Below are 25,124 nucleotides of genomic sequence, written 5' to 3'. Positions count from 1 at the left end.
CCACAGGACTGGAAAAGGTCAGTTTTCATTCCAATCCCAAAGAAAGGCAATGCCAAAGAATGCTCAAACTGCCTCACAATTGCACTCATCTTACACGCTCAAAATTCTCCAAGCCAGGCTTCAGCAATACGTGAACCGTGAACTTCCAGATGTTCAAGCTGGTTTTAGAAAAGGCAGAGGAACCAGAGATCAAATTGCCAACATCTGCTGGATCATGGAAAAAGCAAGAGAGTTCCAGAAAAACATCTATTTCTGCTTTATTGACTATGCCAAAGCCTTTGACTGTGTGGATCACAATAAACTGTGGAAAATTCTGAAAGAGATGGGAATACCAGACCACCTGACCTGCCTCTTGAGAAACCTGTATGCAAGTCAGGAAGCAACAGTTAGAACTGGACATGGAACAACAGACTGGTTCCAAATAGGAAAAGGAGTATGTCAAGGCTGTATATTGTCACCCTGCTTATTTAACTTATACATAGAGTAAATCATGAGAAACGCTAGGCTGGAAGAATCATAAGCTGGAATCAAGATTGCCAGGAGAAATGTCAATAACCTCAGATATGCAGATGACACCACCCTTATGGCAGAAAGTGAAGGGGAACTAAAAAGCCTCTTGATGAAAGTGAAAGAGGAGAGTGAAAAAGTTGGCTTAAAGCTCAACCTTCAGAAAACGAAGATCATGGCATCTGGTCCCATCACTTCATGGGAAATAGATGGGGAAACAGTGGAAACAGTGTCAGATTTTATTATTTTGGGCTCCAAAATCACTGCAGATGGTGACTGCAGCCATGAAATTAAAAGACACTTACTCCTTGGAAGGAAAGTTATGACCAACCTAGATAGCATATTGAAAAGCAGAGACATTACTTTGCCAACAAAGGTCCATCTAGTCAAGGCTATGGTTTTCCCAGTGGTCATGTATGGATGTGAGAGTTGGACTGTGAAGAAAGCTGAGTGCCAAAGAATTGATGCTTTTGAACTGTGGTGCTGGAGAAGACTCTTGGACTCTCTTGGAGAGTCCCTTGGACTGCAAGGAGATCCAACCAGTCCATATAAAGGAGATTATCCCTGGGTGTTCATTGGAAGGACTGGTGCTAAAGCTGAAACTCCAATACTTTGGCCACCTCATGCGAAGAGTTGACTCATTGGAAAAGACTGATGCTGGGAGGGATTGGGGGCAGGAGGAGAAGGGGCCGACAGAGAATGAGATGGCTGGATGACATCACCAACTGGATGGACATGAGTTTGGGTGAACTCTGGGAGTTGCTGATGGACAGGGAGGCCTGGCGTGCTTCAATTCATGGGGTCGCAAAGAGTCGGACATGACTGAGCGACTGAACTGACGTGAACTGAATTGATAGCTTGAAAGTGTCAGAATAAAACCATATGAACAACTGCCAAACATTTTTTTTTTATAACAACCAGAATACACAATTACAAATATTTTTTTTTAATTTACTTCATCTCATAACCTTTTCAGGAAGCAGCAGAAAACCTAACCAATGGTTCAATGTTTTTGAAAATACTACTAACTAGATGGTATTGAAGCTGACTGGATAATAACAACTCCCAGTATAGGAAAACTATGGATTTATCATTATGGAGAAGGAAATGGCAACCTACTCTAGTGTTCTTGCCTGGAGAATCCCAGGGACGGTGCAGCCAGGTGGGCTGCCGTCTATGGAGTCACACAGAGTAAGCAGCGGCAGTAGCAGCATGGATTTATCAGGGTCAGTTCACAAGCAAACACCAACAGTTGCCCAACGGGACTAATTTAAATGGCATGCTTTTCTCAAAGAACATGCTACCAACAAAATCCTAAACTAGTACCAGCAGTCCATAAAATAAAAATATTTCAGTCATTACCAAAAAAAAAAGATTTGTTAAAATCACTTTACAAAAGAAGACTGCTTGAAGAGGTCTGTGTGACTTGCCTAAAGTCATACGACTAGTTAGTTAAAGGGGCACACAACCCCCATCAATGTAGTATACTAGATTGTGTAAAATGCACACAACATGGATGTTCAAATATAAATTCCTCAGCTTCTTTTTTATGAAGCATAGTTGGCTTTACATGATTTACAATGTTGTGTTAAAATGGTATATAACAGTCATTCAGTTATATACATATTCTTTTTCATATTTTTTCCATCATGGTTTATTACAGGATATTGAATATAGTTCCCTGTGCTATAAAGTAGGACCTTGCTTTTTAACTTACACGTAGTGTATATCATCTGAAATGCTGGGCTGGATGACTTACAAGCTGGAATCAAGATTGCCAGAAGTATCAACAACCTCAGATATACAAATGATATCACTCTAATGGCAGAAGACAGAAAGTAAAGATGGACTAAAGAGCCTCTTGATGAGGGTGAAAGAGAAGAGTGAAAAAGCTGGCTTAAACAGTCATCAAGACAGTATGGTACTGGCACAAAGACAGAAATATAGATCAATGGAACAAAATAGAAAGCCCAGAGTTAAATCCACGCACCTATGGACACCTTATCTTTGACAAAAAAGGCAAGAATATACAATGGAGAAAAGACAATCTCTTTAACAAGTGGTGCTGGGAAAACTGGTCAACCACTTGGAAAAGAATGAAACTATAACACTTTCTAACACCATACACAAAAATAAACTCAAAATGGATTAAAGATCTCAACGTAAGATCAGAAACTATAAAACTCCTAGAGGAGAACATAGGCAAAACACTCTCCGACATAAATCACAGCAGGATCTTCTATGACCCACCTCCCAGAATATTGGAAATAAAAGCAAAAATAAACAAATGGGACCTAATTAAACTTAAATGCTTTTGCACAACAAAGGAAACTATAAGCAAGGTGAAAAGACAGCCTTCAGAATGGGAGAAAATAATAGCAAATGAAGCAACTGACAAACAACTAATCTCAAAAATATAAAAGCAACTCTTGCAGCTCAATTTCAGAAAAATAAACGACCCAATCAAAAAATGGGCCAAAGAACTAAATAGACATTTCTCCAAAGAAGACATACAGATGGCTAACAAACACATGAAAAGATCCCCAATATCACTCATTATCAGAAAAATGCAAATCAAAACCACAATGAGGTACCATTTCATGCCAGTCAGAATGGCTGCTATCCAAAAGTCTACAAGCTATAAATGCTGGAGAGGGTGTGGAGAAAAGGGAACCCTCTTACACTGTTGGTGGGAATGCAAACTAGTACAGACACTATGGAGAACAGTGTGGAGATTCCTTAAAAAACTGGAAATAGAACTGCCATACGACCCAGCAATCCCACTGCTGGGCATACACACCGAGGAAACCAGAATTGAAAGAGACACATGTACCCCAATGTTCATCGCAGCACTGTTTATAATAGCCAGGACATGGAAGCAACCTAGATGTCCATCAGCAGATGAATGGATAAGAAAGCTGTGGTACATATACACAATGGAGTATTCAGTTCAGTTCAGTTCAGTTGCTCAGTCGTGTCAGACTCTTTGCGACCCCATGAATCGCAGCATGCCAGGCCTCGCTGTCCATCACCAACTCCCAGAGTTCACCCAGACTCACGTCCATCGAGTCAGTGATGCCATCCAGCCATCTCATCCTCTGTTGTCCCCTTTTCCTCCTGCCCCCAATCCCTCCCAGCATCAGAGTCTTTTCCAATGAGTCAACTCTCTGCATGAGGTGGCCAAAGTACTGGAGTTTCAGCTTTAGCATCATTCCTTCCAAAGAAATCCCAGGGCTGATCTCCTTCAGAATGGACTGGTTGGATCTCCTTGCAGTCCAAGGGACTCTCAAGAGTCTTCTCCAACACCACAGTTCAAAAGCATCAATTCTTTGGTGCTCAGCTTTCTTCACAGTCCAACTCTCACATCCATACATGACCACAGGAAAAACCATAGCCTTGACTAGACGAACCTTTGTTGGCAAATTACTCAGCCATTAAAAAGAATACATTTGAATCAGTTCTAATGAGGTGGATGAATCTGGAGCCTATTATACAGAGTGAAGTAAGCCAGAAAGAAAAACACCAATACAGTATACTAACGCATATATATGGAATTTAGAAAGATGGTAACAGTAACCCTGTATGCGAGACAGCAAAAGAGACACAGATGTATAGAACAGTCTTTTGGACTCTGTGGGAGAGGGAGAGGGTGGGATGATTTGGGAGAATGGCATTGAAAAATGTATAATATCATATAAGAAACGAATCACCAGTCCAGGTTCGATGCAGGATACAGGATGCTTGGGGCTGGTGCACTGGGATGACCCAGAGGGATGGTATGGGGAGGGAGGTGGGAGGAGGGTTCATGATGGGGAACACGTGTATACCTGTGGCGGATTCATGTTGTTGTATAGCAAAACCAATACAATATTGAAAGTAATTAGCATCCAATTAAAATAAATAAATTTATATTAAAAAAGAAGCAAAAAAAATATTATCTTGCAAAAAAAAAAAAAAAAAGCTGGCTTAAAACTCAACATTCAAAAACTAAGATTGTGTTACCCTTTCCCACCACTTAATGGCAAATAGATGGGAAAAAGTAGAAGCGGTGACAGATTTTATTTTCTTGGGCTCCAAAATCACTGCAGATGGTGACTGCAGCCATGATATTAAAAGACACTTGCTCCTTGGAAGAAAAGCTGTGACAAATCTAAACAGTGTATTAAAAAGCAGAGACATTACTTGGCCAACAAAGTCTGTATATTCAAAAATATGGTTTTTCCAGTAGTCAGGTATGGATGTGAGAGCTGGACCATAAAGAAGGCTGAGAACTGAAGAACTGATGTCTTTGAACTGTGGTGCTAAAGACTCTTGAGGTCCCTTGGACTGCAAGGAGATCCAACCAATCCATCCTAAAGGAAACCAGTCTTGAATATTCATTGGAAGGACTGATGCTGAACCTGAAGCTCCAATACTTTAGCCAACTCATTGGAAAAGACCTTGATGTTGGGAAAGATAGAAGACAAAAGGAGAAGAGGGCATCAGTGGATGCAACGGTTAGATAGCATCATCAACTCAATGGACATGAACCTGAGCAAACTTTGGGAGATACTGAAGGACAGGGAAGCCTGGCATGCTGCAGTCCATGGGGTTGCAAAGAATCAGGCACAATTTAGCAACTCAATAATAACAACAAATACAGTATTAATAGTTGGTATCTGCAAAATCCCAACCTCCTAATTTATCCCTCCCTGACCCCCTTTTCCCTTGGTAATCATATATCTGTTTTCTTCGTGAGTCTGTTTCTGTTTTATAAATAAGTTTATTTGTATCATATTTTAGATTCCACATATAAATGATATCATATGGTATTTGTTTTCTTCTTTCTGACTTACTTCACTTAGTATGACAATCTCTAGGCTCATCCATGTAGCTACAAATGGCATTGTTTCCTTCTTTTCTGTGGCTAAATAATATTCCATTGTATACATATGCCATGTCTGCTTTATCCACGCATCTGGTAATGGAAACTTAGGTTCTCATCTTCTTCTAAGTTGGACAAAACCTAATAATATTTTTCTAAATATTCTAAAGTGTTTGAAATGACCATTACACATGAACAGTTTTATGCATTTGATCAATATTTAATAAGTTTCTATTACATGCTAGGCACTGAGTCTATAAAGACAAAAGACAAGAAACGTATATAGGCTTTGCCTTGACTGTGGGGAGCAAAGAATTGGAAACAGTGGGAATACCACACGTGAGTGGTGCTGGCCTAGGAGTGTGTGTAAGGCCCTGAGACACGAGAGAAAGTCTCCAGAGAGCAAGAGCTGCGTGAGAACTAAGTCTAGAAAAAGTGAGAAGGTGGTCATCACACAGACGAGGACAGGGGGAAGAGCACTTAGAGAAGGAGCTGCAAGTGCAAAGCACTGACGCTGGAACAGCTGGGTGTGCTGGAGAAGGCAGTGTGAACAGTCATGTCGAAGGCGGTACAGTGACCGTTCCAGAAGGCCCAGGGGCTTCTCCTCAAACAGCCCAAGGAGCAGTCTCAACTTATCTGCACGGAACAGGCAACTGTTGAGAACTTTATGAAGCGCTGCCTGCTCAGTTTTATGTTATATTGATAGAGAGATGACTTTAATGTCCATGTAAAGTGGCCTGGAGGAGCAAAGCGGCAGGTTATGACACCAGGAGAATAATTCTAGTGAGAGATGAAGGGACTTCGGAAATCAAGAAGGGGGAGGGAGACGAGCAGTACTGATTTTTCCCTTTGCTTATGATAAATATAAAAACTGCTTACATGTTTTTAGAGGAGTAAATATTTCCCCAACAATATTATCACAATGATTTCCACTCTGCTTAACACGAGGTACACTCAGGTTAGGGCTTCCCCTGTGGCTCAGCGGTAAAGAATCCACGAACAATGCAGGAGATGCAGGAGACGCGGGTTCAATACCTGGGTCAGGAAGATCCCCTGGAGGCAGGCATGGCCACCCATTCCAGTATTCTTGCCTGGAGAATCCCATGGACAGAGGAGCCTGGAGGGATGCAGTCAATGTGGTCACAAAGAGTTGAACACGACTGAAGCAAGTGGGCATGCACACACACTCAAGTTAAGACTCTACAGTATATAAAACAGTCAAAGTAAAAATCTTGCCTTAAAGCACTAACCTCTAATGTAGAATATTCTGTTAAGCTTATCAGTCTCACACTAAACACACTCCTGATTTTTTGTAAATAAGTGAAAAATTCTGACATTTAAAGGAAACGTAGTCACACTTTTACAAAAATGCCCTCCATAGGCTATCTACGTTTTTACCTCCTTCATCTGTATCACAAATATATGTGTGTTGAACTTTTAAATAATAGACAACAGGTGTCTTAATCTGTGACACTTGCCATACTGTTTCATAAATGCCCAATTAACACCAACATCAAATCTGAGATGCATTTTCAAGTATCTTCTACATTGGGATGTGAATATTTAAAAAATTAAACAAAGAGCTCATCTAGCTATTCTGCCTAGAATTTTCCAAGCAGAAGTTTCACAGCGAAATTTTCAACTGAGGGCTACACTTAAACTCAGCTAACAACTGTCACATCAGACAAACAAATTTAACACTTACTGGTCCACCTAGCAATTGGTTCCATTTACATTTTCACTCTGTTAAGGGAACAGGGATCCAAATATTTGAACAATGAATAGGTCCAGAAAGTCCTTCTGCCTACCAACTCTTTTTCTCCCATCAGTTAGAGTCATCAATAATCAATTACACGACTTCAGTAATTACTTATTTACATATTTAAACTGACATTTTGAAATGACAGTGAGAAGCTGACAATTAACTATTCTCTAAGGAAATGCCCTTTCTCTCTATATGGTTTCTACTCTGGGACTGACACTTAGAGAGGTTTTCAATTTACCAAACAATGGAGAGTCTCCCCAGCTGAGACCCCCATGTAAATTTATTCAGAATGCAAATAACCTCAACTTCTGTACCAAGAATTTAAATGCCATCCCCACTGATGCTAAGAAGCCAGTTTTAAAATGAAAATTCATCTGCACCATAGACCTTGGATAAATTAAACAGGAAATAACTGTAAGGCTTTAAGGGTTTTAATAGGTTTTCTTGTGATAGCTGTGCAGCATTTATGGGGGGAAGAAAAGTCGTTAAGGAAAGGCCACCAGGTGCATTCTTTTTCCTCAGAGGCTCTGTTATCTTGGCTCTCTGTCTTAAAATAGAGATGGTAAACTCCTGATGCAAGAATCAAATGAGGTAAGGTTTAGAACAATTGATTGTAAACTATAAAAGCTTCTATAAACATTTGCTATTATTACTTTAGATGTTCACTAACCTGGCTACTCCAAATTAAAAAACTATAAAACAAAGGGCTGGTGGAAAAAAACAAAACTGTCCTGAAAAATATATTTACTAAAAGTGCATGTGAACAAACTGACCTATAGATTCAATGCAATCCCAATGAAACATCTCAGCTGCCTGTGTTGAAGAAATTGACAAGCTGATCCTAAAATGTATAAGGGAACTTAGAGGACTAAGAATAGCCAACCTTAAAAAGAGAAGAACAAAACTGGAGGATTCATACTTCTCAATTTGAAAACTTAAAACAAAGCAACAGTTATCAGAATAGTGTGGTACTGGTATACGGATGGCACACCCACAGACAGAGAAGAACTGGGAGTCGAGAAATGAACGTTTATGTTTATGGTCAATTGGTTGGTGATAAGAGAGTCAAGAAAATAGCAAAGAATAGTCTTTTCAACAAATGGTACTTGAACAACTTGATAGCCACATGTAAAAAAATGAACTTGGATCCTTCTTCACACCATACACAAAAATAAACTCAAAATGGATCACAAATCTAATGTAAGAACAAAACCTATAAAACTCTTAGAAGAAAATAGGAGTATATCTTTGTGACTGTGGATTACCCAAAACTTTCTTAGATATGACACCAAAACACAAGCAACTAAAGGTTACATAGTGTATGATTCCATTTACATGAAATATCCATAACAGGCAAATCTATAGAGACAGAAAGTAGATTAATGGTCGCCTAGAGCTGGGGAGGTTGGGGGGAGTGAAACAGGGGAGTACTGACATCATAACAATATTAAATCTTCCTAACCAAGAACACAAGATGCTTTTCCTTTTAGCCAATCATTTTTAATTTTACTAGAGGAATGTTATGATGTAGATATGTCATCAGGAAAACAGAAATGATACTCCTTAGTTATGGGATGTGCATATGTGCTCAGCCACTTCAGTCATGTCTGACTCTTTGTGACCCCATGGACTGTAGCCTGCCAGGCTCCTCTGCCCATGGGATTTTTCCAACCAAGAATACTGGAGTTAGTTGCCATGCCCCCCTCCAGGGGATCTTCCTGACCCAGGGATTGAATCCACATCTCCTGCATTGCAGGCAGATTCCTTATCCACTGAGCCACCTGGGAAGCCCAGTTATGGGGTACTGGATGATTTTGATTTGATTTGATTATATATTTTCCAAATTTTCAGCAACAAAAATATCTTTTATATAACTAGGAAGAAGTTATTTTTAAAGGAAAACATATAATAAAATATACTTACATTTAAAGTATCTCATAAACAAGGAAAATGCCTGAAAGATTTTTCAATATACATGACATACCACTGTTTATTCTTGGTTATTTATTCATCAGAATTTACTGATTGAGGGCTATATGGCAAATACTGTGCTAGATCCTGAGTGTACAGTTGATAAAACATGATTCTGTCCCTCATGAAGGCTATATTTAGTGGGAGAATGACAATAAATTGGCAAACAAAGCAATAAACAAATGCAATTACAAGCTGAAAAGGGTTCTTTGGAAGAAAGCCATTGGTATTATGATGGAGAATAATGCTGGGGTAGAGATGACTCACTTCATTTATTATTTTCTTATTTTGGTGACACCACTCAACTGGTAGGATCTTAGTTCCCTAACCAGGCATTGAACCCAAGCCCTCGGCAGTGAAAGCAGAGTCCTAGCCACTGGACCCCCAGAGAAGTCCCTAACTCACTTTGATACAGTGGTCATGGAAGCTCTCTCAAAGGCAATAAAGTCTGAGCTGAGGTTTGAAGACTAAGCCTAAATGAAACCGACGGTTTATGATATTTGTCAAAATGTGCAACATAAACAGTTTCTTAAGCTGAAGGATAAAGACAAAAACCTTAGAATTCCAAAGGGAAATTAATGTCAGCCAGTAGAGTAAAACCACCATCTCCAATCACAGGATATCTAGGGACTGCAAAACTCAATACCAGAAAGTGTGGCGTGAAGTCATCGTGAGGTTACTGAAGGCGCCAGCAGAGCCTGCAGCGGTCACCGTGCAGCCCAAACCCCTCCATCTTCAAGCTGTGGCTTGGCTCTACCTCATGGCAGTTTAAGTATCTATGGGAATGATTCTGGATTCCCCTGGAAGCCTCGGAGTTCCTGGGCAGCAACAACAATTCCAGGAATCTCCAGTTAGATAATATCTTTTTTTGTCAGTTTGATGGGGAAGGCTGGGCCTAGAGGATATTTAAGACACAAAGCCCTAACTTTTTATCTCCCTTCTTCCTGAAAATGGTATGCCTTGACATGTCCCCAGGGCCTCAGGCTCTCTTCTCCTTATCCCTTCTCTGAACCCAATACCTCCAGTTCACTCCTCTTTGAAGATGAGGGCTAGGGTAAAGGACTGGAGCCAATACAGTTGAATTTGGGTTAATATGGGGAGTTTTATTACACGTATTGGTTGCCACTTGCCTACCCAATATCCATTTCTCACTCTTAATAACCAAATGGATAACATGCTTCCTTAAACTCTACTGCATGTAAAGTTTGACCAACATTACGTCAATTAAGGGATCTGGGAAAGTTGTACAGGCATCATCCACTTCAGCTTCCTCTTACACTTTTCTCCCCAGAACTTGGAGATGAAGCTGGAGACACAGCAATCATTTTAGGACTGTGAGATAACCATGAAGATGAATGCTCCATGTGAAGAATGGTGATACAGAAGACAGAAAGAAGCTACGCATTGATCCCATTATGGAGCTGCTGCCTAAGCCTGGCCAGCCCACCTCCAGACTTCTAGGTATTACAGTCAACCCTTATTTGATTTATATATTCTATTACGTACAGCCCAAATGAAATCCTAACAGATACAGCTATTGATGTTAGCACAAACTTCATATCTTTTAAAGAATTCAAGGTTTTAATTTAGAAAGCCTAACTCTCAAATTTAATATAAGAGAAAATTCACAGCATTCCACACCTTACCACACACTATAGAGAGGTCAGTAAAGTCATTAAACAGTGGCAGCACGAAGAAGTCACACTGGAAATGGAGTCATTTTCATTAACCTCATTCCTCCAGCATACCAAATAAACATGTGCTCCAGGAAAACTGTGCTTGCTGTGTAAAGACACTTCTGGACAATGTCTTTGCTTCCTCCTCTCAATGAAATTGCCACCCTGAACTCCTCCTATATGGAAATTCTGTGACAGCCTAAAAATAACTGCCCACAGCTAAAGTTTTGGCTCTGCAATACGTGAATCGTGAACCGTGAACTTCCAGGTGTTCCAGCTGGTTTTAGAAAAGGCAGAGGAACCAGAGATCAAATTGCCAGCATCCGCTGGATCATCAAAAAAGCAAAAGAGTTCCAGAAAAACATCTATTTCTGCTTTATTGACTATGCCAAAGCCTTTGACTGTGTGGATCACAATAAACTGTGGAAAATTCTGAAAGAGATGGGAATACCAGACCACCTGACCTGCCTCTTGAGAAACCTATATGCAGGTCAGGAAGCAACAGTTAGAACTGGACATGGAACAGCAGACTGGTTCCAAATAGGAAAAGGAGTACGTCAAGGCTGTATATTGTCACCCTGCTTATTTAACTTCTATGTAGGTACATCATGAGAAATGCTGGACTGGAAGAAGCACAAGCTGGAATCAAGATTGCTGGGAGAAATATCAATAACCTCAGATATGCAGATGATACCACCCTTATGGCAGAAAGTGAAGGGGAACTAAAAAGCCTCTTGATGAAAGTGAAAGAGGAGAGTGAAAAAGTTGGCTTAAAGCTCACCATTCAGAAAACGAAGATCATGGCATCTGGTCCCATCAGTTCATGGGAAATAGATGGGGAAACAGTGGAAACAGTGTCAGACTTTAGTTTTGGGGGCTCCAAAATCATTGCAGATGGTGATTGCAACCATGAAATTAAAAGACGCTTACTCCTTGAAAGGAAAATCATGACCAACCTAGACAGTATATTAAAAAGCAGAGAGATAATACTTTGTCAACAAAGGTCCATCTAGTCAAGGCTACGATTTTTCCAGTAGTCATGTATGGATGTGAGAGTTGGACTATAAATAAAGCTGAGTGCCAAAGAATTGATGCTTTTGATCTGTGGTGTTGGAGAAGACTCTTGAGAGTCCCTGGACTGCAAGGGGATCCAACCAGTCCATCCTAAAGGAGCCCAGTTCTGGGTGTTCATTGGAAGGACTGATGTTGAAGCTGAAACTCCAATACTTTGGCTACCTGATGCAAAGAGCTGACTCATTTGAAAAGACCCCGATGCTGGGAAAGATTGAGGGCAGGAGGAGAAGGGGATGACAGAGGATGAGACAGTTGGATATCATCACGACTCAATGGACATGAGTTTGGGTAAACTCCGGGAGTTGGTGATGGACAGGGAGGCCTGGCGAGCTGCAGTTCATGGGGTCGCAAAGATTCGGACACTACTGAGCAACTGAACTGAACTGAACCACTACTGAACATACCTTCCAACTTTCAAGCAGATATATTAAAGTGATGTAGCTCAAAGGATAAAGTTTTTTCCAACTTTTACTCCAGTGAATTTCTACCTCCCTCTAAAATTCCTTCTTTAACATCATGCCCTTATAATGCTTCACCTTCCAAAACAAAGTTCTCAAGCAAAATTCGTTATCCTTCAGGGTCCACACAGACCCCATTCAAAATAATATGAACATTTATATAGAAAGTGTATTTAAGATAAAGTAACAATATTAATAGTATTAAAGGAAAGGAAGGAGAGAATTTCGATCGTTTTCTATATGCACTCTTGCCCATATGAAATTAATATTTTTTTGCATTCTAACATGAAGAATGCAGATAGCTTATATTATTGCAAATGAGATAATGCCCTTTCAGGTAAGGAAATAACAACAACAAAAAAACTAAACTATATGATGAAATTTTTTTATTCTGGAACCCAAAAAGGGAAAGACTTCCAGATGAAAATATATACAAGGTCACCTGGAGTTACATATTTCTTTCATTTCAGGACATAATTACTCCATAAAGTGTTCTGATATCTTTCTAATGTTTTCCAATGAAACTTCAAAAAAGTAATAAAATTCAGCTAGGAATTGTCATAATTGAGTCAAGTCCGAAAGAATTTTGTCTTTTTTTCCCCATACGTCTAATCACCTGTTTCAGAGATTTTTTCTTTTTTAATTTGGGGGTGGGGAGGGATCTCCTACTCTCTTTCTCTGTGTAAGCAAGTACAATCAGTAGGAGGCACCCTGGGATTTTCAGAGTATCTTCACCATCACCAAGACAAAGGCTTAAAAAAAAAAAAAAAAAAGTAGCACACAATTTAGGCTGCCTACCCCTTTGAAGGCAATTCAAATTTCGGCGCGTACAGGCTTCAGCGCCCAGTGTCGACCTTACATATAAGCATTCTGGAAGACGTTAAGATTGCCTTCCTCACCATCAGTGTGGCAGAGTAATTATTTTGCCAAGCCTCGCCGCTTGATGTTGCAATACCGCCCCTGCAGGGGAGCTGGAAGCCAGCACAGCGAGGATTTGAAGTGATCACGCAGAGGCGCCCCGAGGCCCCTCGAGAGGCTCACCTGGTTAGAGCCCTGAGCAGGGATAGGGAGTAGGGTCTATATTCCAGCCTCACCTCTCAGCCCCCACTTTGCGCCTGAACGCTTCGCTCCCCTCAGGCTAGGAGGTTTAGATCAGTACTGAGCGGCAAACTATTAATAGGCTCACTTTGGGGGCTCCGAAGTTTGGAACTCAGGGTCTCTGTGGCACACGAAAGTTTTTCACAGCTTGTTTTTCTGCTCAGCTCTGTCGCTGAGCGTGCATCCCTCTCCCGGTGCGGTCCCGGGTCTGTCCGCCGAGCAACCGGAGAAGACCGCTGCCCGGTGGCCACAGCGTCTTGACACCCTAAGGCTGCAGGGCAGCCTCTTCTACCTGGGCAAGCAGCCAGCACTCGTCTCCCCAGAGGCAGGAGCGCTCCCAGTCCCGGGGGAGGATCCGCATCCGAAAGAGAGGTCTCCCTGTGCCCAGACAAAGGCAGCGCTGGGGAAAGTTGCACCAACCGGCACCTCCAGAAGACGAGTTGAGCAGCTAGCTCCTCGGCCTCCGTGGCCGAGCCGGCGACGCGCTCTCAGAGTCGCGGGCAACTTTTCCCGTGAGCTTCGGAGCAACTTGGGGGAAGTTGGGGGCGAGGGGGCAGAGGAGGGATCTCGAGCAGCGCGGAGAGGCGGGTCGCGCCCCGGCCCGTCCCGCGGACCTCCCCGAGTACCTGCTGATGTAGCCGTCGCCGTCGCCGTCGCAGGTCTGGAAGAGGCGCCGCATCCTCTCCTCCTCGCCGGTGCTCGACGTGTCACTGCTGCTGCTCCCGCCGCTGGCGCTCCCCGGCGCCGCCGCCGCCGCCATCACGCGCCCGCCTCCGGCTCGGGAGGCGGAGGACGTGCGGCAGCGGGAGGAACCCGCCGGCGCGCACGGCGCTGGCCGCTGCAGGCCCCAGCCTGACTGACGACGGAGCATGCCCAGTGGCCGCCGGAGCGCTCCGGGCGAGGGATTCCACCGCTCCGGGTTTTGTTCGGGCTGGGAAAATGGGCGCTCTGCAATCGCTGGAGCAGGTACCTCAGGGGAGAGGGAGGAGGGGGAGATGGCTCGTGGAGGTAGGGAGCTGGGGATGGTGACGGGCGGGGGGCGGGGGCGGGGTCCTGGGCAGGGGGATGAAAGTCTTGGTTTGATGCAATCTGCCCAGAGTATGGTGGTGGGACTTTAAGTTCAGTTTTGTTTTCCCCAGGTCAGGTGGTCCAGCCTGGGCCTTTGAGGTCGTTATCTTCTTTTTCCAGGCCCGAAGACTCCTTCATTCCCAGCCCAGGTGCTACACCTAGGTGAGTGAGTGAACCCTCAGAGTGTGCTAGCCAGCCCTGGTCGCTGCAACTACATGGGAGACCCTGAGCAATAACTGTCTAACTGAACCTAGGCAACCCCCAGAGATACTAAAAGGGTTGTTGTTTTAGGGCATAAGTTTTGAGGTGGTTTGTCATGCCACAATAGTGAAAGTGAGAATCGCTCATTCGTATCCAACTCTTTGCCACCCCATGAACTATACAGTCCATGGAATTCTCCAGACCAGAATACAGGAGTGGGTAGCCTTTCCCTTCTCGAGGGTATCTTCCCAACCCAGGGGTCCAACCCAGGTCTCCCGCATTGCGGGCAGATTCTTTACCAGCTGAGTCACAAGGGAAGCCCAAGAATACTGGAGTGGGTAGCCTATCCCTTCTCCAGGGGGAGGGTCTTCCTGACCCAGGAATCGAAGCCGCGTCTCCTACATTGCAGGTGGATTCTTTACCAACTGAGCTATCAGGGAAGCCATGCCACAACAGATAATGAAACACATCCATTGGCCTTGAGTCTGTCTGCCAGGTCAGAAGGAAGATGTCTATCCTCTTCTCTCCTGCCTCTACGCCATTCACCACCTATTCCTACTTTAGTTCTTTTTAATTTTGTACATTCCCAGTATTTCAGAGCACTTATAATCTTATGATGAAGTCTTTTCTCATCTGAGAAAAGTCTTGTTAATATATCCAATAATGTTTTCTTAAAAGATGGTGTTGGCGATACAGATATTCCTGTCTACTTGTCTCTAATGCCCAATTTTCAATAAATAAATATTTTAAATCCTTATTTTTCCAATTTTTCATAGAATAAAACTTTTATTATTGCCTGACAAGGAACAGTCAGACACCAGTTGTTACCTTCAAATTCTCCTAGAGAGTTGATAATGGGTGGGGGGGTGGGGTGGGGAGGATAATGCACTCTTATAAATATGCATAAAGGTTCTGGAAACCCAAACAGGTTTCCAGGATCTGAGCAGATCTCTTCCTAACCACACCCCATTGATACAGAAAGTGGAGTGTAAACCTCAACTGGTTATATCTCAAAGCAAAGAATGTTTTTCTCCTGAGAGAACACATGCATGACAGCTCTGGGAGGTTTAAATTTAAATCATCTTGAATTAAATCTGAACACTTAAAAAGTGGATCTTGACACATTTCCTAAACAACCTTCCTTCATGCTTGAGTAACTCAGAAATGGCTGAACAGATAGGTTCAACTTTCCAGAAAAGAATTTGCTTCTGAGCTAATATGAAGCATATGAAATTTCAGCTGAAAAGGTTACTAGGAGAGGGAGAAACTTGTAAGACATTGAAAATGGAGATGCAGTATGAACATAAAGATGATAAATGTAAAGTAGGAGCTTGGAATGAGAGTGATACCCATAACCATAAATCTAACAGTACTGGTTATGTCATAATTTCAAAGGTTTTATGTATTTATCTGCGATGAGTGCATAGCTCAACATTGCTGTTCTTATCCAGTTTTTTCCCTTCTCAGTTTCCTCTTGGTTATAATAATATTTCATATTTATGTAGAATATATCAAAAGACACTGTTTGTATTACAAGATATACTGTCTTCCATGTCTAATGTTGCCAGTTAAAATGACTAAAAGTGCGGCACTGTGCAAACTTGATTATTGGGTACTTGCTCTTCCAAATTCTGTTTACTTGAACTACACACTAGAGGTGGATTGAGGACCCCTATGGCAACCTCTCCCGACCTTTCTTTCACATGTTTTTTTGAGCCCAGCTAAGTTCCCTGTCCCTCAAGAAGCCTTCCATCGCCTCTCAGGTCACACTGATCTCTCAGAGCTCTCCTAGGGTGAAGCACACATTTTGACAGCAGACTCATGTAGCTTAATGGTGACTCGCCTTCCCACCCAGAGTATCAGCTAGAACAGTGGAGTAGAGTTGAGGAAGTTTGATTCTCTTTCATCGAGCCCTTATTACAGATCAGTAATCATATTTAAATACTTTAATGCTACCTGGTAGGGGAAAGTATTTTTCATTCCTACTTAGGGGGAAGGGAATGGTAAGTGAGGGGGAGTTAAAGCCAAAAAGTTTAAGTAATGTGACCAAGTAAAGGTGCTGGAATTGAACTCATATCTTCCTGTCAAGCTCATGTTCTTCATATTTACTTCACATTGTGTTACTATCAGGGCCAGGGCAATTCGTGTTAGGCATTATACTTTTTGAGTGACACTGAAAGTGATAAAATTTACCTTTATATATTTGTTGTTCATATATTTACAATCATATGGGATGTTAATATGAGCTGTTGCCATCTGTCCCAGGTTGGTTTTCTGGGGAGCAGACTCCAAGACAGAGTTCCACATGAAGAATGCTTACTTGGAAAAGCCCTTGGTGCCCCAACATGTGTGGAAAGGAGATGAAGGGAGCAGTGTAGAAAGAGGGAGAAGTCCTACTATGCTGCAGCCCCAGAGCAGCCTGTCTGACCTCACAGAAAGCTCTGGTGCTAAGACAGCCTGTGTTGCTTCCATACTGTACTTGTCTTAGTCTCTCAGTTGTGTCCGACTCTTTGTGACCCATGGACTGTAGCCTGCCAGGCTACTTTGTCCATGGGATTCTCCAGGCAAGAATACTGGAGTGGGTTGCCATGCCCTCCTCCAGGGGGTCTTCCCAACCCAGGGATCAAACTCAGGTCTCCCACATTGCAGCTGGATTCTTTACCATCTGAGCCACTAGGGAAGCTCAAGATTACTGGAATGTGTAGCCTATCCCTTCTCCAGGGTATCTTCCTAACCCAGACATTGAACAGGGGTCTCCTACATTGCAGGTGGATTCTTTACCAGCTGAGCTACCAAGGAAACCCTACTTCCCTATTAACTGTTGTAACAAATTATCATAAACTTATTTCTTAAGCAGCACTAATTTACTATCTTACAGTTCTGAGGGTCAGAAATTTGAAATAAGTCTCACTGAGCTAAAACAAAAGCATCAGCAGGGCCACATGCCTTATGCAGGCTCTAGCAAAGAGTCCATTTGCTTACCTTTTCTAGCTTATTCTCTTTCTCCATAGCCAAGAGCTCCTTTTATTATGTTCATCATTCATTCTGTCTTCCAAGCCAGAAATCCCAAGTCCTTACCTCCCTCTGCCCCTCACTTCCCACCACATCCTGCTGAATCTGCCTCCTTAATGCCTCCTCGAATTAAACTTTTTCCTCCATCCCCATTACCACAGCTTTTATAGAGACTCATTTATGTCTTTTAAATGATCTCTCCTTCCAACCTAACCTTCCAAGCCCTCATTATAAAATGAAAATATGATCAGGTCCCTCCTGGCTTAAATTCTATCTCATTGGATCATTCTTGCCCTTAGGATAAAATCCACCCTCCCAGCAGAACTTTCTAGGCCGTCCATGATCTGACCCCCTTTCTCTCCTCTTGCTTCTTCCCTTGCCCCTGTGCTCTAGTGAAAGTCATATTAACTTTTCTTTTCCCTACATAAGCTATCCTCACTTGTGTTTATATACAATTGCAAGAGTCTCATACTTTCAGACTAGAAATGAATGAAGGAGGTGGGGAGCTCATACCCAGACTCTAGCAAATTGGAAAGAACAAGATAGCTAGGGACAACATGGGTAGTGGCAGTTACTAAGAGGAGAAGAAAGGAGGCTAAGGCCTAGAGATCCTTGATTAATAAGAAATAAGAGTGGGGTTTATAAGTGGGAGCACTTCTCTCTTAGCTCAGTTGGTAAAAAATCCTCCTGCAATGCAGGAGACTGGGTTCGATTCCTGGGTCTGGAAGATCCCCTGGAGAGGGAAATGGCAATCCACTCCAGTATCCTTGCCTGGAGAATCCCACAGACTGAGGAGCCTGGTGGGTTATACTCCTTGGGGTCGCAAGAGTTGGACATGACTAAGGGACTAAACCACCACCACCACTCAAAGAAGAGGAAAAGCAAGGGAAATGTTTGGAGGAGAAAGAGGAAATGTCACAATTGACAGAACTAAGGAAACCATGAACCCCCTTGACCCACAGCCCTCCAGTAGGCATTGGGCAATGCCATTTTTTTTTCTATCTTATCAGGCCCTTTCCTCTCTAGTTAGTAATGGAATTAATAATGGCTAGTATGTACTGCAATGGCACCCCACTCCAGTACTCTTGCCTAGAAAATCCCATGGGCAGAGGAGCCTGGTAGGCTGCAGTCTATGGGGTCGCTAAGAGTCAGACACGACTGAGTGACTTCACTTTCACTTTCCACTTTCATGCATTGGAGAAGGAAATGGCAAACCACTCCAGTGTTCTTGCCTGGAGAATCCCGTGGACTGAGAAGCCTGGTAGGCTGCAGTCCTTGGGGTCGTGAAGAGTCAGACACGACTGAGTGACTTCACTTAATATGCACCCATCATTTTCCTTAAGTGCTTTAAATAATATTTAATTCTCACATCAATGTTAAGAAGCATGTTGTTTTATTCCCATTTTACAGATGATGGCACTGATGTACATATGTCAAATGGCATAGTTGCACAGCTAGGAAAAGGAATGATTTACTCATATGTATGCCTAGAATCATGTTTACAGAAAACTGCCATATCTTAACATGGCTGTCTCTTTTATCTGTGGGTAAAGACTAAAACAAAGCTAGTGGAGGTGATGGAATTCCAGTGGAGCTATTTCAAATCCTGAAAGATGATGCCATGAAAGTGCTGCACTCAATATGCCAGAAAATTTGGAAAACTCAGCAGTGGCCACAGGACTGGAAAAGGTCAGTTTTCATTCCAATCTCAAAGAAAGGCAATGCCAAAAAATGCTCAAACTACCAAACAGTTGCACTCATCACACACGCTAGTAAAGTAATGCTCAAAATTCTCCAAGCCAGGCTTCAGCAATACATTAACCGTGAACTTCCAGATGTTCAAGCTGGTTTTAGAAAAGGCAGAGGAACCAGAGATCAAATTGCCAACATCCACTGGATCATAGAAAAAGCAAGAGAGTTCCAGAAAAACATCTATTTCTGCTTTATTGGCTATGCCAAAACCTTTGACTATGTGGATCACAATAAACGGTGGAAAATTCTGAAAGAGATGGGAATACCAGACCACCTTACCTGCCTCTTGAGAAACCTGTATGCAGGTCAGGAAGCAACAGTTAGAACTGGACATGGAAAAACAGACTGGTTCCAAATAGGAAAAAGAGTATGTCAAGGCTGTATATTGTCACCCTGTTTATTTAACTTATATGCAGAGTACATCATGAGAAACGCTGGACTCGAAGAAGCACAAGCTGGAATCAAGATTGAAGGCAGAAATATCAATAACCTCAGATATGCAGATGACACCACCATTATGCCAGAAGGTGAAGAGGAACTAAAAAGCCTCTTGATGAAAGTGAAAGAGGAGAGTGAAAAAGTTGGCTTAAAGCTCAGCATTCAGAAAACGAAGATCATGGCATCTGGTCCCATCACTTCATGGGAAATAGAGGGAGAAACAGTGGAAACAGTGTCAGACTTTATTTTTTGGGGCTCTGAAATCACTGCAGATGGTGATTGCAGCCATGAAATTAAAAGATGCTTACTCCTTGGAAGGAAAGTTATGACCAACCTAGATAGCATATTCAAAAGCAGAGACATTACTTTGCCAGCAAAGGTCCATCTAATCAAGGCTATGGTTTTTCCAGTAGTCATGTATGGATGTGAGAGTTAGACTGTGAAGAAAGCTGAGGGCTGAAGAATTGATCTTTTTGAACTGTGGTGTTGGAGAAGACTCTTGAGAGTCCCTTGGACTGCAAGGAGATCCAACCAGTCCATTCTAAAGGAGATCAGTCCTGGGTGTTCTTTGGAAGGAATGATGCTAAAGCTGAAACTCCAGTACTTTGGCCACCTCATGCAAAAAGTTGACTCACTGGAAAAGACTCTGATGCTGGGAGGGATTGGGGGCAGGAGGAAAAGGGGACAACAGAGGACGAGATGGCTGGATGTCATGACGGACATGAGTTTGAGTGAACTCTAGGAGTTGGTGATGGATAGGGAGGCCTGGTGAGCTGCAATTGATGGGGTTGCAAAGAGTCGGACACGACTGAGTGACTGAACTGAACTGAAGGACTAAAAGACGTTTATTCCTTGGAAGGAAAGTTATGACCAACCTAGGTAGCATATTCAAAAGCAGAGACATTACTTTGCCAACAAAAGTCCATCTAGTCAAGGCTATGGTTTTTCCAGTGGTCATGTATGGATGTGAGAATTGGACTGTGAAGGAAGCTGAGTGCTGAAGAATTGATGTTTTTAAACTGTGGTGTTGGAGAAGACTCTTGAGAGTCCCTTGGACTGCGATCCAACCAGTCCATTCTAAAGGAGATCGGTCCTGGGTATTCTTTGGAAGGACATGCTAAAGCTGAAACTTCAATGCTTTGGACACCTCATGAGAAGAGTTGACTCATTGGAAAAGACTCTGATGCTGGGAGGGATTGGTGGAAGGAGGAGAAGGGAATGACAGAGGATGAGATGGCTGGATGGCATCACCGACTCGATGGACGTGAGTCTGAGTGAACTCTGGGAATTGCTGATGGACAGGGAGGCCTGGCGTGCTGCAATTCATGGGGTCGCAAAGAGTCAGCCATGACTGAGCAACTGAACTAACTGGCTGAAGTACTTTGTTTACAGGGTAGATTTTTTTTATTGAAGACAAATTATTTTATGATTGATACTAAATGTATAAAATTTTATATCCTTTATTTAATGATTGCCATGTGCATGCAATGAACCTCCTCCTTGAGAAAAACTGGAGTTTGATGATTATCTTTGTTAGATTATTCTTTTCTCCTTTACAATAGAAACATGGAATCAGAAATGGTTAATAATGGTAGTTTGAGGTTTCTTAACTGAGCTGAATTTAATGCAAGGTTAATTCAGTCATTTAATTCACTGGCCTTGTAGAGGCATGACCTTTTTCATTACAGAACTAGAGATACAATTTATTAATGACATCATTCCAAATCTCTAGGTGTATAAACAAAAATTTTAAACATTAAGAATTCTCAAAGCTATGAGAAACCATGAACCAGACTTAGTAGAATGTGTTAGTGCTAATGCTTTATTGGCATCAGAGCCCAATGTCACATCAAATAAGATTCTAGCTGCCTAAAAGAACAGAGGAGGTTTTTAGCATCTAAATGTGTCTCCTTCTTTCTTCCCTAATACTAAAGCTATTTAGGAGGATATATTTTAAAAACAAATATAAATGACAGCCTCTAACAAACACGACACCAATCAGAGTCTCAGAATTAAAAGTGCTGATAAAACATGGTACATATTCTTCCCTGGAGAGTCCATCTGGGAATGTGTATTTCTCATACTACTGTTTTTCAATCTAGCGTATATCTTGCATCAATCTCCACGTGAACAAATCAGATAATTGTATTAAAAAATGCACTCAAATTGAGAGAAATGAGGCAGTGGGAGAGTGGAAAGATGTAAGGAAGAGATATTTGAAAACAGTGGCCCATATTTTAAGAAATATGGTTTATTTTGAAAGATCTCATTCTGTCTGTACTTGGAAAAAATCCTTATATTCTAGCCAGAGCAAAATTAATTTGGATGTACTTTATTATCAAACTTGTATGTGGTGTTATTTCCTTGTCATCTGGTGGTCTGGACATTGACTTTCTGAGACTTGACAACTGATAATATTTAGAAACATGTTAATTCTTTCATGTGAATAGGAACTATATATTAGTCTGCTGGTGTTGTGTACAAAATACTTTTCTTGTGTCCAACAGGAACTGCTGGTCAACAATTACTTAAATTAAGTGTCAGGGGTATAAAATGTCCTTGCCTTATGTAAAAACAGCAACCATATAATACTTTATATTTTTTGTGTGTGAGCCTATTGAAATCCAAGGTTATAGGCTGTGTCTGGCGGACAACACAGTAAGAAAAAGCATGTTGGCATGGCATCTTGAGGCATCTGGGTGACTCAATGGGGTTACTGCTCAGAGCTGATGAAAACTGTATGGTGGATTTCATCAAAATAGACCCTAGTTCTGGGTAATTCAGACCAAAGAAATGATGTTTCTTCTTACTGGAGAATCTTGAAGAGGGAATTTAAGATCAATGTGGACTGTGTCTTCAGTGCCTCCCTTTACTGGGTGAAGGCAAAGTCTTGCCCTACATAGGGTCACTCATGGGACCATGTGAGGGCCAGTGTTTTAAAGGGCAACTGGGAACCATTTGGATACTTAAATCCTTTTCTAAAAGTAACCATCACAGCACCCATGAAGGTTCTTTATGGTGTTACCATTCATGAGCATCACTAACAGACAAAGTGGAGAATTTACTGCCAAACCTGCAAATTTGGCAAAAAATCATCCAGTCTTTGAACTGGGCTCAAATTGAGTGGTAGAGTGTATTATTAGAATTCTGGTCACTCAATCTAAGGACACAAGGAAACTATTCAGATTAATAAAACAAACAAACAAAACAAAAAAACAAGTCATATGTGGTGAGTAGCTGAGGGAAAAGTAAATGCATTTATTGATGCAATTAGCCACTTTGATGGAAAGGTCAATCAGTGAAAAAAGTTGAAATAGCCTGCATGAGTTTTGGTAAGAGTTTAGTTTAGCAAATATTTATTTCCAACCATGTGATCATTATTGTACTAATTGATGGAATAAGATATTGTCCCTGCTTCAAATATATCAAATAGATAAATCAGTACTTGTAGTTCAGTATTCTGGTGATGGGTGCATGGACAAGAATCAGGATTTCCATAGACTTTGAAGTAAAAAATTAGGGATGGGAGAAGAAAGAAAATCAGGAGATGTGTCATATTTTCAGTGATTAATAAAGTGGAACTTAAAAATAAATCACCAGAAATTCCCTGGTGGTTCAGTGGTTAGAATTCTGTACTTTTACTACCGAGGGCCCATGTTCAATTCCTGGTCAAGGAACTAATCCTACAAGCCATGTGGTGTGGACAAAAATTAAAAATTAAAAAAAAAAAGTAACCAAGATGGCCTTAAGGTTCCCCTGAGTTTGACTGAACTTCACAAAGACTTGCTTCTGACTCTAGGCACTGATCTCCCTTTTCTTAGAGAAGTTACTTTAGAACACTTGTAGTTGTCCATTTTTTCTTCCTCTTGAAATATAAACCTTCATAAAAGCCCCTTGCCAGTTTTACATCCCAAGACTCTGTTTCTCAAGGACTCTGGAACTATTCCTTTGAGTTATAATCATCAAGGAATATGGTACCCCCATGCCCAATCTCTGTGGGAGGGAGGAACCTAAGTTCTATGGCACCAATTGACAAATACATGGCCTAATCATAGAGAAAACTTGACAAACTCAGGAATAGCTCAATGCGCTGGACATATCCCATTGATCAACCTCCTTCTAAAGTCCCCCAGCACTCTTCCACTTGTTCATCTTGCTCTTAAAAACACTTCTGCCCTTTGTTAAGTTGAGTTCAGACTTGGTTCTGGATCCTCTCCTCTATGGCAGTTGCTTTGAATTAGATCTTCTTTACCTGTTTAACTTTGGTGCAATTTTGCTCTGACAATAGAAGATCAGCAAGGAGACAAGAAAGGAGGATCTCTCCAAGCACAGAGCCAAGCATTGATCAAGGCATGGAAGCATCATATTCTACTATGTATTGGGGGAGATCTACCCATATTTGCTATATATATGATGCTACAGTCCTCTCTGCCCACACTCTGCCTTTTGTGCACTTATATATGAGAATTTTCCACCTTCACCCTGGTGGCTCAAATGGTAAAGAATCTGCCTGCAATGTGGGAGAACTGGGTTTGATCCCTGGGTCCAGAAGATCCCTTGGAGAAGGGAATGGCTGCCCGCTCCAGTATTTTTGCCTGGAGAATTCCATGGACAAACGACCCAAATGGGCTACAGTCCATAGGGTTGCAAAAAGTTGGATACAACTGAAAGACTAACACACACACACCATCAATAGGGCTAGGACACAGGTGCACTTGTGAGAATCCCACCCATTATCTTCGACTCTCTCCCTCCCAGTCTGGAGGAATCTTATCCAAGACTTACATCTTCAGTCCTCTCTTAGTACTATTTCCCTCTGCTCCCTTCCTCCACATACACTCCTAGGTTAGTAGTTTTGAATACAAACCACTCTGCCTTCTTCCTATCCTGGGGCAAGAAAGTCTGTCTAACTGTCTGAGTTGAATTGGTGCCCAGAACTCCTAACTGTCTGTTTAGAGCTTGCCTCTTCTACTGCACCCTGAGCTGCTGAACTCCTGTGGACAACTTGCTAGATCATTCTAGGTTTCAGATTCCTTATGTGAAAAATAGGGTAAAATTTAGCTGAGTAACTACTTTGTTGTTGTTGTTGTTTAGTCCATAAGTTGCGTCCGACTCTTTTGCAATCCCATCCACTGTAACCCACCAGGCTCTTCTGTCCCTGGGGTTTACCAGGCAAGAATACTGGAGTGGGTTGCCATTCCCTTCTCCAGGGGACATTCCCGACCCAGGGATCGAACCTG

General features: G+C 42.0%; 1 protein-coding gene and 1 long non-coding RNA gene across 3 annotated transcripts in view; one reads left to right on the top strand and one right to left on the bottom strand.

The window, feature by feature from the left end:
* MCC (MCC, WNT signaling pathway regulator) overlaps positions 1 to 14,360 on the bottom strand; it is a 532,038-nt gene extending 517,678 nt beyond the window's left edge. Inside the window, exon 1 of the mRNA XM_027552590.1 lies at positions 14,040 to 14,360. Coding sequence (XP_027408391.1) covers positions 14,040 to 14,284 — 245 coding nt within the window. The 5' untranslated portion in view covers positions 14,285 to 14,360. The remainder of the gene's footprint in view (positions 1 to 14,039) is intronic.
* LOC113899200 overlaps positions 14,289 to 25,124 on the top strand; it is a 56,428-nt gene continuing 45,592 nt past the window's right edge. For both annotated transcript variants that reach the window (XR_003512864.1, XR_003512863.1), the window contains exons 1-2: positions 14,289 to 14,379; positions 14,553 to 14,643. This is a non-coding gene — a long non-coding RNA (uncharacterized LOC113899200). The remainder of the gene's footprint in view (positions 14,380 to 14,552; positions 14,644 to 25,124) is intronic.

The sequence above is a fragment of the Bos indicus x Bos taurus genome, chromosome 10 (assembly GCF_003369695.1).
Source record: "Bos indicus x Bos taurus breed Angus x Brahman F1 hybrid chromosome 10, Bos_hybrid_MaternalHap_v2.0, whole genome shotgun sequence".
Taxonomy (NCBI): Eukaryota; Metazoa; Chordata; class Mammalia; order Artiodactyla; family Bovidae; genus Bos; species Bos indicus x Bos taurus.
This window is presented reverse-complemented; position numbering and strand designations above follow the sequence as displayed.